General features: G+C 37.7%; 1 protein-coding gene across 2 annotated transcripts in view; it reads right to left on the bottom strand.

Annotated features, from left to right (window-relative positions):
• CSMD1 (CUB and Sushi multiple domains 1) overlaps nucleotides 1-13,992 on the bottom strand; it is a 1,217,927-nt gene that overhangs the window by 42,423 nt on the left and 1,161,512 nt on the right. For both annotated transcript variants that reach the window (XM_067468320.1, XM_060788521.2), the window contains exons 56-61: nucleotides 13,040-13,213; nucleotides 12,144-12,326; nucleotides 8,826-9,002; nucleotides 6,460-6,639; nucleotides 2,309-2,482; nucleotides 965-1,138 (exon numbers count right to left, since the gene is read on the bottom strand). In XM_067468320.1, coding sequence (XP_067324421.1) covers nucleotides 965-1,138; nucleotides 2,309-2,482; nucleotides 6,460-6,639; nucleotides 8,826-9,002; nucleotides 12,144-12,326; nucleotides 13,040-13,213 — 1,062 coding nt within the window. The remainder of the gene's footprint in view (nucleotides 1-964; nucleotides 1,139-2,308; nucleotides 2,483-6,459; nucleotides 6,640-8,825; nucleotides 9,003-12,143; nucleotides 12,327-13,039; nucleotides 13,214-13,992) is intronic.

Here is a 13,992-nt window from a genome sequence, read left to right on the forward strand (position 1 = left end):
GGTACAGGGCATCCTAGAGCCAAATCCTAGTGGATATCAAGATCCCACTGCATTGGCTATTTGTTTGTATTCCTCTTTTGCTGATTTCTTAAACATGTTTCTTTTCATTCTGAGGTAATTTAAAAATTATTTGTGCAATAAATCCATTTCAATGTCTTTAGGCACCTCCCACTTCATTTCCTTGTTGAAATTGTTTTTCACTAAGAGTTCAATATTCGATCTTTAAGAATCAGCCATGCTTCACGAACTCCTTTCCATTTGACCATTTTAGACCTTGGGATCTCCCCCAGTATTTCCCTGAGTTTAATGAAATCAGTGTTTTTGCAGCCTACAGTATATTGATAGCATATCCTCATGATATGGTGTATTAGCCTCGTACTGCTGTAACTGTTGCCGTTCCGATTACTTAGATATCTCTGCTATGAGGGGTTCTAGTCCACACACTCACATACACAGTTGCAGCATTAGATATATCTAGTACAGCATTCTGACTACTCCACTTGAATATAGGCCTTAGGATTCCACAGGATGCAACTAAATAATATGAATAATATCAATTGATTACAACTATGTAATGTAGATATACCCTGGATCATTTTACTGACATATATGTTTTTTACTGTAGCTCTTTTCTTACTGAAGCCATCTTCAAATACCCAAATAACAATTCCCAGATCTTTACATTTTCCCCATTCCTGTCATTGATTCCTTATTTTTTTATTGATACTAGGTCTTTAATTACAACATTATTTCAAGATACTATCCCTTTACTTTTGTTTCTTCCTGCTATGATTGACTAGGTTCAACTGAAAGTTCCAAACACGTTTCATCACAAAATTTGCATAATCTTACATTACAATTTCATTCTATTGCAGTATGTGCTTTTTTTTTACTTTTAGCTAAGTTGGTAAAATACATGTGTGTGAAGCCAACCACAGTCCAAGTAAATAATAACCTCAATTACCAATGCATGTTGGTTGAATTCCACTCCAGCTACCATCGGCCTGGCATATTCTTCTTGAAGATCCTATCAGTATCAAAGGTAGTCTGCATTGAAAAGATACTTCAGATCTATAGGTGAAACTTTTCCCATTGAGTCGGCCCTCCGCTGGGACACCAGGCTCTCCACAAAAGACAGCTGTTATATGGGGGAAAGGAGTATATTGAGTAAGATAGTAGTAGTGCAATAAATAGCAAGACAGTTGTTTTATGGCTATAAATTAGCAGATAGTGCACTGTTGAGTATATTTGTTCCAAACAGGTCATATTTGAAGCACAAGATTTTACAAATTAAAGAGTAACACACTATGGCTGTTACAATTTGTCCTCAGATGCATACTTCAAGATAGATATGTAATTTTTATACTTTATCAGTAAGATACAAGGTGATAAAAGAGTAATGCCAAATAAGGGTTAGTAAGAGGTAAAACAAAACCTGTGGCCAGCGGAAATAATGAAGATAATCCAGATTGTGCACATAGGAGTAATATGAAGATGTATCACTGGAAATGTGTGAATGTAGGATGAATACTTACTTGTATTGCTTTCATACAGCTTAAATGTAATTTCTATATTCTATGGAATTTTGGGATTTGCAATGTGAGAGATTTTGGTATTTGCTGCTAGAGAACTCCATTGTATAGAATCATTTGATTTTTTTTTTTCATTTGATGAAATGCCTAGAACTCGCTTCTAGGAAACCCCAGTACTAAAATTCTGAGGAGTCAATCCATTTCCATGTTTGAAGTGTCTCAGAAATCTATGCATGCCAAGATTCCATAGGTTGGAGTTGTGGTGATCTGCTATAACTGTGTAGTATAAGCACATTATTATGACCTCATCAGATGGGGTACTTTTGGAGGCATGTGCCAGTTCATCTATACGTTTGCGATGGAGCCTGCCATCTCCCATTCCACAATGTAGAGCTACTTCTTGTGGGACTCTATTGCAAGAGTACAGATGAACTGGTGCTTCCCATGTTGTATTGGATCAAAGGGAGGAAACTGGGCAGTCAACGGTCCCCCTTTGGGATGGAGCCACAAGTAAGCCAGGCAATGCGGGGCATGGGGCAACAGGTTCCCCACACCCCCTAGTGGGCACTGTGGAATTTGCCATAATGCATGACAATTCCAGCAGCCCATCTTATGAGGCTGATAGTGGGACATATTACGGAAGGTCACAGGAGCTGGTAAATATAACACCAGATAGCAACTGGTACGGTATTATATTCTGCTCTTTTATTCTGCTCTGATGAGGACAAAATTTGATTTAAACAATGAATATTTTGATGTAAACAATGAATACTTACGCAGACACTGTGGAATCTCTCCTCTCCATACTCCTCGTCCTTCACATGAAAGGATAGCAGAATTGGAAACATGATACCCATCAGCGCAACTGTAGCTTATGCTTGATCCCCATTGAAAATCTGATCCTTCTACTTTTCCATACAGCACATGGGGAGGTGGGCCACACATGATAGCTAGTGGTTGGCGGGGAGGGAGAGAGAAAATAGGACAAGACATTTTAACAATATAGTTTTTACTGCATATTTTTACCTGTAGTTGTAATTAGACAAAGTCTAGGCTTGTTGACAATTTGTTGGTAGATATCTAAATGATTTGTCCAAGAATAGTTAACAATTACTATGTAATTTGTCCTGGATACTGCTATTCCATTTAAATTGTCACAGAGATTCAAAGTAGTAACTTGATTTTCATGTTAATAACTTAGAATTCTATCTATATACTGGAGTGCAGTTATTTTTTTATACAAGTTTGGTAATTATTTTGGTTACTGTCTTTTGTATTTTGTTCTCTTGAATTTTATGTATACTTTAAGGGTTTTTGTCATGGCCTCTAAATGTATCAAACATTTAGAATATTTTACAAGCTATTAAAATATAGTCCAATATACTGTCTTAGGTAGGTGGGAGACATATGGGTATCACAGGTCACAAACCCTGAATTGAGTCAGATGTTGCTCCTAGGCATCCAGACGACACTCAGGGCTGGAACAAAAACAGCAATGTTGAAGCCAAATGTAGGTGCCAGTGCAGACGGGCCCTAAATATTTTTAGCTATCTATTTCAATGCCAATCCCTACAAAACCCACCTTGTAGGTAGAGCACTGCCCTTCCACCCTGAGACGGTCATTCCATATTGTTAGTGATTGAGGAGACCTGCAGGGACAAGTCCAAATATTCTCCTGTAACTGGATGCACCATAATCTATAGGGATCACTATGGTTTGGGGAAAATTCCTCGAGATGATATCCTTGAGGTACTTCTAGCTACAGGAAAATAGCTCCACACATCCTAGTTGATTGCTCTGATCTGTGACAATGTGGAAATTGATCAGGGCTTTTTGCCATTGGGGGAGGAAGAAGCTGTAATATTTGTTTTTTTTTTATTTTTGTATGCCTTCAACTTCTAATTTAGGGTAACCCTAAAGCATACCTATTATGAATGGGTGAAGGTTCATTATCCACGCAGACTCAAAAAGGGGGCCTATATAGAGAGGGATAGACCATTTTACTGGGGGTAGGGGTGTTGAAGGAGGAAAACAATTTCCCCCATTTTTCTGGTAATCCCCCCTTTCCCATGTCATAAATGAACGGTTATTGCAATGACAATGACATGGGTGGGAGAAATAACAGGAAAACGGGGGAAAATTGTTTTATTCCTTCAACCCTCTGTCTATCCACTTGGATAATGGGGCAGTACACATGAATGTTTGTTCGTTTGTTAAGTTTGAGAAGGTGTGACTAGTCTAAGGTCACCCTGTCAGTTTACATGGTTAAGCAGGGATTTGAATCCTGGTTCCCCATTGCTTTAGTCTAACCAATATTCAAGCCACTTGACCATGCTCATCTAAGAATGAGTCTGTGAGGGATTTTGACCATTGTTTGTTTAGAATAGAGTTCTGATCTCTGCAGTAGCAAAACAAACAAATCAATTGCAATGCTGTAAATCTGGTTTATAGTATCATCATTTACCACTGAGATGTCTGTTATTATTTCTGTATTATATACTGAATGTTAATTGTGCACTCTTTGTTTTGTGTTTTGTTTCTCATGAATTACACTTTAACTAAATATTCTAAAGTTAAATCCAGAATCAGGACATAGTTTCTGTGGTTTTCAATGCTTTTAGATCATTTGTTCCTCCTGTTAAACTATACATTAGTTGTACACCTATGTATGTAGTAAGACACAGAAAAATGCAGTCAATTAACTGAAAGTGTAAATATGTCAATAGTTTTGAGAATTTCAACAATGTACCTGCAAAGTCCTGGGCGCAGGTAAAACACTGCACAAAAGATGGAATGAAAATAATCCTGAGAGAAGTATACTATTATATAAAATTGTTTTATCTGCAATCTTAATTCAATCATGTGTGTATAAATGCTTCCAAAGAAAACACTAAAATTTTTGCAGTCTGTGGATTTATAGTACTGATCTTCCAGCTGGATCCTTAAGCTAATGAAAGACAGATCTGAAAGGATTCAGTTTCCTCCACCACACAAGCCCTGAGCAATGGGAGATTATCCTTTTCCCCTTTTCATACCAGTCCTCCATTCAAATTGAAATCTTTCTCTAGAAGGTTTTCCAGGACTCTTTTCTATTCTTTTTCTAATCTTTCAAGGGCATTTCAACCCATTTCAACCAATGACAACATTTAGAAATGTTTTTTAAGGGACAAGTCAAACTGTAATATAAATATTTTGTCCTATTTGAAACTACTAAGATAGGGCATATCCAATCAAAGTTCAGGACTTTCAAAACTTTTTAATTTCACTACAAGGGGTAAGAATCTGATAAATCATTCTTGCTTTTTTACTGATTCAGTTTAAAAAGTAGGGTGAGATGGTCTGCACTAATCAGGAAAGGAACATTATCTGCCAAATTAAGGGACAAAACTAAATATGCCATTGAATATAGCTAAAGATTTTAATTGGTCATGGTTGGGACTAAACTTGGACATTCTGTATGTAGATTTTTGCAAGACTGGTTACTGTTTCTACTCTAAATCTTCAATATAAACTGTAATAATTAAAATAACAATAAAATATTTTTAAAATCACATTCCTGGATTGTAAACTATGCTTTTAAACCACTCGAACTACCACTTTAGGGCAACTAAAATGATCAAATGTCTGAAGACCATGCCCCATGAGGAGTGTCTTAAAGAGCTGGATATGTTTAGCCTGCAAAAGAGGAAGTTGAGAGGAGAGATGATCTTTATGTTTAAAAATTTGAAAGGATGTCATAAGAAAGGAAGCAGGCTTGTTTTCTGCTGCCCTGGAGACTAGGACTTGGAACATGGGCTCAAATTACAGGAAAGGATTCCACCTGAACATCAGAAAAAACTTCCTGACTGAAAGAGCTGTTCAGAGTGGAACACTCTGCTTCTGTGTGTGGCAGAAGCTCCTTCCTTGGAGGTTTTTAAACAGAGGCTGGATGGCCATCTGTTTTGGGTACTTTGATTGTACTTTTCCTGCATGGCAGGGGGTTGGACTAGATGGTCCATGTGGTTTCCTCCAACTCTATTATTCTATGATTCAGGGCAGCCCAATCATGTTTATCACTTACATGTTTGCATTGACATGTCTATAGCAGTAGCCTGCTCACCTTGCTTTTTTTTTTTTTTTGCAACCCATTCTATGAAATACAGAGTAGCCATAAAATGAGATGATTCTGATAATATGGCTGCTATGAAGTGGAAGTAGTTCAGTCATGACTCCATGCCCTTAGTTTATCATTCTTCGATCTGCTTGAATACTAGTTCTGTGCTACATTTTTTCCCCCTGCACAATAATAGAGGTGGATGGATTCTGTCCATCCTGCTTATTAGCCTAGATTCCAAATCAGATCTTGGCTCTTCCTTTATTTAAAAAGTCACAATGTTTCTTGCTTGATTGGTTTCACTTCAGTGTATTTAATGTCACTGTTGCACAGCCCAGAAATACACTAGGTAAAGGCAAAAGCTTCCTCTTGACATCAAATCTAGTTGTGTCTGACTCTGGGGGGTGGTGCTCATCTCCATTTCTAAGCCGAAGAGCTGGCGTTGTCCATAGACACTTCCAAGGTCATGTGGCTGGCATGACTGCATGGGGCACCATTTCCTTCCCACCGGAGCAGTACCTATTGATCTACTCACATGTGCATGTTTTCAAACTATTAGGTTGACAGAAGCTTGGGCTAACAGTGGGAGCTCATCCCGCTCCCCAGATTTGAACCACCAACCTTTTGGTCAGCAAGTTCAGCAGCTCAGTGGTTTAACCTGCTGCACCCTAACCCTAAATACACTACAAGAGATACACTAAAAGTTCCCAATTTGCTTGTGCTTTTAAATGAGAAAAAATTATATATATATATATATATATCTCACAAATATGTTAAAGTTACTATGTTCCAGAAACAGCGGAATGATATTAATAAATTGGCTAGAGACCAAACCTTTGCAGATGGGTTTGCTCTGGTTCCAGGTGCCATCTTTGGTACAGCGTATCGTGGTTGCTCCTACAGGTTCCATCAGGTACCCTGGGTTGCACTGATAGCTTACTGTCTTATTAAAGGTGAAATCATTTCCAAACTGAATTCCATTTGGTAATTCACCAGGGGCTCCACAACTGATCACTTAGCAATGAAATAAAACAAAAGGAGAGATTTTTAGAACAAGAGAGCTACATGTTGTAAAACATTTGCTCTGATACATAAGAATACTTTTTCCTCAAAAACTCTCTGCGCAAAGCTATATTATTTTGTTCATATATTCAAGCAGCTCCCTCAAAGTGACTCCTTAAACAAACTATGGTTGTGCAAGCACATGCATATGTGGTTTGGCGAAGGTGAGTCTTGCTGGAATGCAAATACAATCAGAAGCTTTTTGTCAGTGTAGCAAGAACTTCTTAGGATTAGGAGCACACTGTCTGATCCTCCAAAAAGAATTGTGCTCACAAACTGCAGTAGCCCCCTGATGCCCAAATCTAAGTAAATGTTATCCAAACACATCTGTACACGTTCTAGGTCACATTCCCAGCAGTGCATATTTTTAGGAGCTTCACTACATATCTTTATTTTCTGATTTATTTTGTAGATACTATGTCAGCTCAAATGTTTGTTTTTAGAATATGCTGGAAAAAAATAGAAGTATAACTAGATAAGTGTATTATTCCTCAGTAACCAAATCTCGTAACACGCTGAGATGATGCCTTATTATGCAAGACAGCTCTGATGTTTTCTTTAAAATACAAAATGTATTTGATAATTAATATTAGTAGTTTTGTACTACAGCTCTGATCAACCTCAGTCGCTTTATCTGAAGGATGTCAAGTTGTAAATGTCTGTAATAGATTTGATTTCTTCTGCATCTCTACATATAGATAGGTCCACAGTGGTACCGGATGTCTTCAAAAATAGGGATATATGTGATTCTAGCAAAATAAAATGAGCAGCACAATCCTACGCATGTTCATATGAAAATAAATCTTAACATTTAAGGGTGGTTCCACTATTCGGTAATCTGAATAAAATTATAGCAGTCTAAAGTTAGAAACACAAGAAAACATTAGTAGGGATGTAATCATTTAACAAGTTTCTTCTCATAGGTAGTGATGAGCAATTGATTCTCACTGTAGAAAGTCTCTGAAAGCCAAAGTCTGGCAAGTTGGGAAGACTATAATACTAGCAAAATAAGCAGCGCAATAGCTTTCAAAGGCGATTGGCAATTCGGAGCATACTCTTTACAAAATCTGCATATAGGTAAAAGTAAAAGGCTGTCCCTTGACATTAAGTCCAGTCGTGTCCAACTCTGGCGTTGGTGCTCATCTCCATTTCTAAGCCGAAGAGCTGGCATTGTTCGTCAACACCTCCAAGGTCATGTGGCCAGTATGACTGCATGGAGTGCCGTTACCTTCCTGCAGGAAAGGTATTGATCTACTAACTACTATTGATCTACTCACATTTGCATGTTTTCAAACTGCTAGGTTGGCAGAAGGTGGGGCTGAAAGCTGCTCCCCGGATTTGAACGCCGCTCCCCAGATTCGAACCTGCGACCTTTCAGTCAACAAGCTCAGCAGCCTAATGGTTCAACCCACTGTGCCACTGGGGGCTACATATTATTAATTATTAATTCCTAGGCCAAAACACTGTTTTATTGCAAACCATATGTGAATTTGACATAGAATAAATCTCTTATTTTGGTGTTGTCTGTGCAGAAGACAGTATTTTCTGCATGGAAATTTTGCGCATAATTAATGCCTGCACAGAAGATGCTGATAGGCAAAAAATGTTTATTTTCAAAAAGTAGTATATTTAAATTTTACACACAATGAATTCCCAATTAAAACATTGAATGTGCCTAAACCAGTAATCAGTGTGGAATAATATTAAAAAGCAGAAATATTTGTTCTTGTGAAGAAAATGCTATTTTCTATGCAAATGAATTATATGAAGATTTTACAAGAACAAAATAACCAATTACAGCATTTTCGGTGTAGAAAGCAACGTTTTGCATAAAAATTAAGAGTTTTGTATTGAAAATGTTTCCATGCAGAAAGTGTTCTTTATTGAGCCAAAAAATATTGTTTTATGTGTAAAACAAATTTGTGAATTTTACACAGAATAAGCCACAGACTATGAAGATTATAATCATTCTAAGATTCTTCTCACTACAGTTTCTTAACACTCAAAAGGCGATTTCTGACCATTTCTGCTCATTTCTTCATTATGTCAAGGAAAACATTTTTATCCTACAGATATATTGTTCATGACTACTACTTTCCATCTCTATACATATTTTTAACAGGGCCTAAAATCCAGACCTGCGCAGTCTGGGGTTGCGCCAGTCCATGTCCCATTGGCTGTACAGTGCCGAGTAGTCAGCCCAGAAGTCTTGTAGCCATCCCAGCAGGCATAGATGACTGAATTGGAGAATGAAATCCCATCACTATAAATTATCTTGCCATTGGCTGGTGTTCCAGGATTTCCACAAGATACAGCTACGAAAAGTGAACAAGTAGAAAATGGAAGTCAGTTTATTTTCTATTATAAATGGCTGGTGAAAAACTGTTAGCACAGTAGTTTTTCAATTGATTCATTTACAACCTTACTATAATACACATTGTTAAAAACATTGGAAAATTGTATTTCCCATTTTGGATGGGCTTGCATTATCATTTTACTGATAGTATAGTTAATCTGAATGTATTTGAACATATATCATACAAAACAAAGAAAAAATGGGAAAATGCAGACAACATATGCAAGGCTCAGGTAAAAAGGAATATTTCCCTTTTAAGCTTTAATCCCAAACATGCATAGAAAGCAGAAAACTCAGATCCATTTCTTTCCAAGGACTTATACCAGATTAAGTTTCCCCTAGTGAGGGCATTGTTGGATGTTCAACTTGCACAAAATACAGGATTTAAAAAATAGTGAATCCATTATAATGCTTCTCCTGGTGATCATTTTCAGTTGATAGCAGTTTGCCTTTTCCAAGCATTAGTTTGAGCACTGAGAGCACCTTGAGAGCACTGTTATGCTGCAAGAGGTAGGAGTGGAAAGGATTATTAACTATTTCTTCAAAATGACAATTGGCATTCTTACAAGGTAAGACAATTTTTTTCAAGCAAGACAGACCCAAAGAGGGTCTCAAGAATCTTAGGAGGGCAGATGTTTAGAGATATACTAAGGTTCAGTGGGGGTGTGAGGAGCTGGATTTACACCAAATATTTCATTTAAGAGATGATCTAGGACAGTCTTTGTAACAACAGTAGCAGCAGCATCCAGTTCAACTCCCTTCTGCCATGCAAGAAAAGCACAATCAAAGTGCAACCTGAGCGATGGGGGAAATAGGGCTTTGGAAGCAAGAAAGGTGTGGGGGGAAAGGATCTGGGCAGCAAGGAAGGTGAGAAAAAAGGCTTTTGAGTGTGAGGGAGCTGGGGGGAGAGGAGGGAAAGCCTGGAGGAGAAGGGAACTGCAGAGCCCCTCAGTATGCTTTATAGAGCCACAAGGGCTCCCTGGAGCACACTTTGAGAACCTCTGGTCTAGGAGACTTACTGCCATAGCATTTTTTGTGTGGAAGTCAAGATTGCTTCTACAAGTCATGACTTGTGGAAAAGGAAGAAATTAAAAGTGGAAGGTTTGACACCCCCCACACACGCACACGCACACACTGTTTTTGGCCTCAAGTAACTCTCTCATATGTCAACTCTGCTCCAGTTTAGACATTTATCCATTTCCACATGAAACAGTGTTTTCACTATAGGGATTTCACATGTTTGATTCATAGTTAGACCCTACACTAACTATGATAAGATGGTTGCAGGTTCACAGTCCTTTGCTCTTAATAAAGGCCTTCTTTTAGGATCAAAAACCTCAATTACATGGCTAGGACATAGTGACTTCTAGCCTGGTTGCTAAACAGGCTGTTGATGTCTGCAATTTTCTTAGAGGAAGAATTCCACCACCATCATGAAGAAACATAGATGGCCCAGGTGCACAGTGTGCCTTCCCTTCAGAAGCAAGATAGTGCTTTTTTTTTTTGTAATGGTAGTTAACAGGTCCCTAGTATCCCAATTTCCCCTCTTTCAAAAGCCCTTAAGTATAATTTAGCCAGAGAAGGGGAGAGTGACTATCTTCTGTTGTTAGGGAAGTTGACTCCAAGTGGAAAAGCCAATATAGTGGACTGCTAAACCGATGTATGAGGAGTATGGACATCCTTTCAGGGGACCTCTGTCCATAGCAATTAGTCTGGATCCAGCAATCTTTACTTGTTGAACACTTCATGTTTCTGTCATGCCACCTGCTTCTCATGTCTACCTATTATCAGCAAGCTGGTCTCATTGCCAGTCAGTTTTTGCCTATTCAGATCAAGACCCTATTTGCTAACTTCACTACAGTGGTAGATAAAAGAGGAGAAAATGCAGGCAATAGTGATGCAGCAGAAGAAAAATGTCAATAAAAACTATGACTTAGTAGACTTAATATCATGCTTCACTTTTTTGTTTTATATACTGTTCTTTTTGGTTCCTAGTTCTTTCAGACAAGGAACCAAAATGTTTGTGAAGTTTGTTACAGTAGTGGATTTATGCCTTCCCAGACTCTACCATACAGTTTACCAATGTGGAGATAATGCACACTGATTACATTAGAGCACAAGAAAGAAGGATTGGGGCAACCTGGGCCTAGTCACTTGTAACTTCAGGTTTTGGTACAATGGGAGAAATACTTGGACAGACATCTGAAAGAGCACACAGTGAAGCGGGAAAAATTATTAATCCAGGATATAATGATCAAGAAGAAACACAAGGCATTCTCTTTTGGCAGAATACTAAGTTTCTTACCTTTTCTCCCTTCTACTACTTTAAATATTATCCCTCTTTTTCTATCTCTCCTCTCTTTCTCTTTGCATTTTCTAAAACTACTTTCTGCAGCATAACAGGAGCTACAAAACTCAAGAGTTTTAACCATTGGACTACAACTGGAGAACAGGGTTCAAATCCCCACTTAGCCATGAAAACAGGTGACCTGGGCTAGTCACATACTGTTAGGCTCAGAAAACCCCATGGAAAGGTCATGGGCAAGGCATAGAACAGCAAGAACAAAATTAAACTCTGCCATCACCTATTAAGATTAGCATCCTTCATGACACAGTCTGGAAAAGAAAATGAAAAATAATGACAAGGGATTCATTATTGTTGGGAAAAACTGCAACCATAGGAAAAACTGCAACATTTCAAAATTCTTAACTTACATTCAGTTGAATCAGTGTAAAATATCAGTGGAAAGTATAACCCCATTTCTCTTTAGTTGTGTGATTAATACTTGCAGGGGGTTATATGAATATCAGATACCAGGGGACATTGCCTGGAATTAAGCTGGTGAACTGTTTTAATGTATAGTGATATTTATTTTTAGGCATTTGATTGTATTTATGATGTGCTTTATTGTTTTGGCATCAAATTGTTGCCTGTTGGTAGCCGTCCTGAGTACCTCCTTGGAGATCGAGACAGAACGGGGTATAAATGTTTCAAATAAATAAATAAATAAATAAATGATATAATATAAAAAAGAGAATCCTCTCATCCCTCCTAGACTTGACTTTGCAGGATATCTCACACTATTGTGTTACTACTGACCTTCACATACTGGCTGAAAACCAGACCAAGATCCATTAAGGAGGCATGTTCGTTCTGGGGAACCTCTTAACCGATAACCCATTTCACAGGAAAAACGTAGCAGGCTTTTTATCTTGAACTCATCCCCAAGTCTAGAGCCATGAGATGGAACTCCAGGATCATCACAAAATCCTGGGGTGTTTCCTGTAAATTATAAACATAAACGTAAGTAATAAAGTTGATAATCAGTAGTATCATTCAACCCAGTTAAAATTGACAACACCATACTGTATGTCTCATTGGGGCTGCACCTAAGGTATATATTTAAGTGTCACAAACCCAGAGGCCAAATAACTCTTAAAGACTTATAGTATTGTAAGCACAAGGATTGATGTATTACTTCCTTGTACAATTGTTAGGGCCTAGGCTTTGCAGTGGTAACCAGATGATAACCAAGGAGGAGCTCCACCTCTGACCCAGTCAAACAACTGTAAATACCAGGAAATCTCCCTCAGCATTGCCCATAATTGCTGCCTAGTGCCTTCTTGAATCTCAACCAGAAGTACATTGGTGAGTTTTGGTCTAAATGTCATACATAAAGTCATGGCAGAATGGACTAGCCGCTTTCTTGGTTTTAACTTCAAGTGAACGCTAAACATCAAGTGTTTTCCAAAGCTGGCAAATACAAATACAAATCGCTATACCATATACACCAAAGACACAATATGTTAAATTTGATAAATCTTTTCAAAGGAACTGGATGAACAATCAAGTAGAAAAAATAATTAAAGATGCAAAACCAGAATACTGTTTGAGATGAACAATTAAATATGTATATGTTAAAAACGGTTCCAGAATAATATTTCTAATAACTTCAGATGCATGGATGCATTCATTTAATTCAACACACAACTTACCTGAACAATGAGGAAGAGTTCCACTCCAGCGGCTGTTTTCTTGGCATGCTCTGCTAGAGTTTCCTATGAGAGTTCGACTTCCTACACAAGAATAGTGAACTGTAGAACCATACGTAAATTTGTCTCCTGATAGAACTGCATTGGTTGGAATGCCAGGTTGTCCACAAGATATTGCTGTCATGGAAGGGGGGGGGGCAGATTAGTAATTCATCTTCACAAAGAACAGTTTATAAAGTTTTATAACTCTGAATCTTATTTTATGCACTGCTATAGCACAGGATGTATCATGAGATGGTAAGGACAGGAGGCCACCAAATAAGTCAGCCAGCTATTTGTTCTTTCCATTTTGTCATTTTCTGTTTGTTATCAATTGGATAACAAACAGAATCAGATATCCAATTGCTGTTATCAATTGGATATCTGATTTCTTCCTAATTGCACAAACCCTTCATGTTTCATAATCTGTTTGGTAGCTTTCTAATTGATAAAGCCTTTTACTGGGTTGTGTGGGAAGCCACTAGGAATTGCTTGAAAATCAAGTCTTCAATCTAAAATTTATCAACTCAGAAACGTGACCAGTTATTAAGCTAAAATTCTTGGCATGAGACACAGAAATGGTAAACTGATTTTAAAACAATTTTGCAGCACACCATATAAGTGATTTGACAATGAAATTGAAAAAAAAAGGATGAATATAAATCCTGCCTAGAAGGTAATTCCTAGTAATTCCTAGTAAGTACACAAATTCATGAAACTCACCCTAGTCTTTTAGCAGCATAGCTTCCTTTCAGCTTAGCTTCCTTTTTACCTGTAGTGTGTGTGACATTTTTTCTCTTGGCTTCTCTCTTTTGATTAAAACCCCCCCGAACATAGTATTTGCTTGCCAACTTCACTTATCTATTATTTTGCCTCTTAAAATCAATATACCAAATTACAGATAGAAATCCAACTAA

This window comes from Anolis sagrei, chromosome 1 (genome assembly GCF_037176765.1).
Source record: "Anolis sagrei isolate rAnoSag1 chromosome 1, rAnoSag1.mat, whole genome shotgun sequence".
NCBI lineage: Eukaryota > Metazoa > Chordata > Lepidosauria > Squamata > Dactyloidae > Anolis > Anolis sagrei.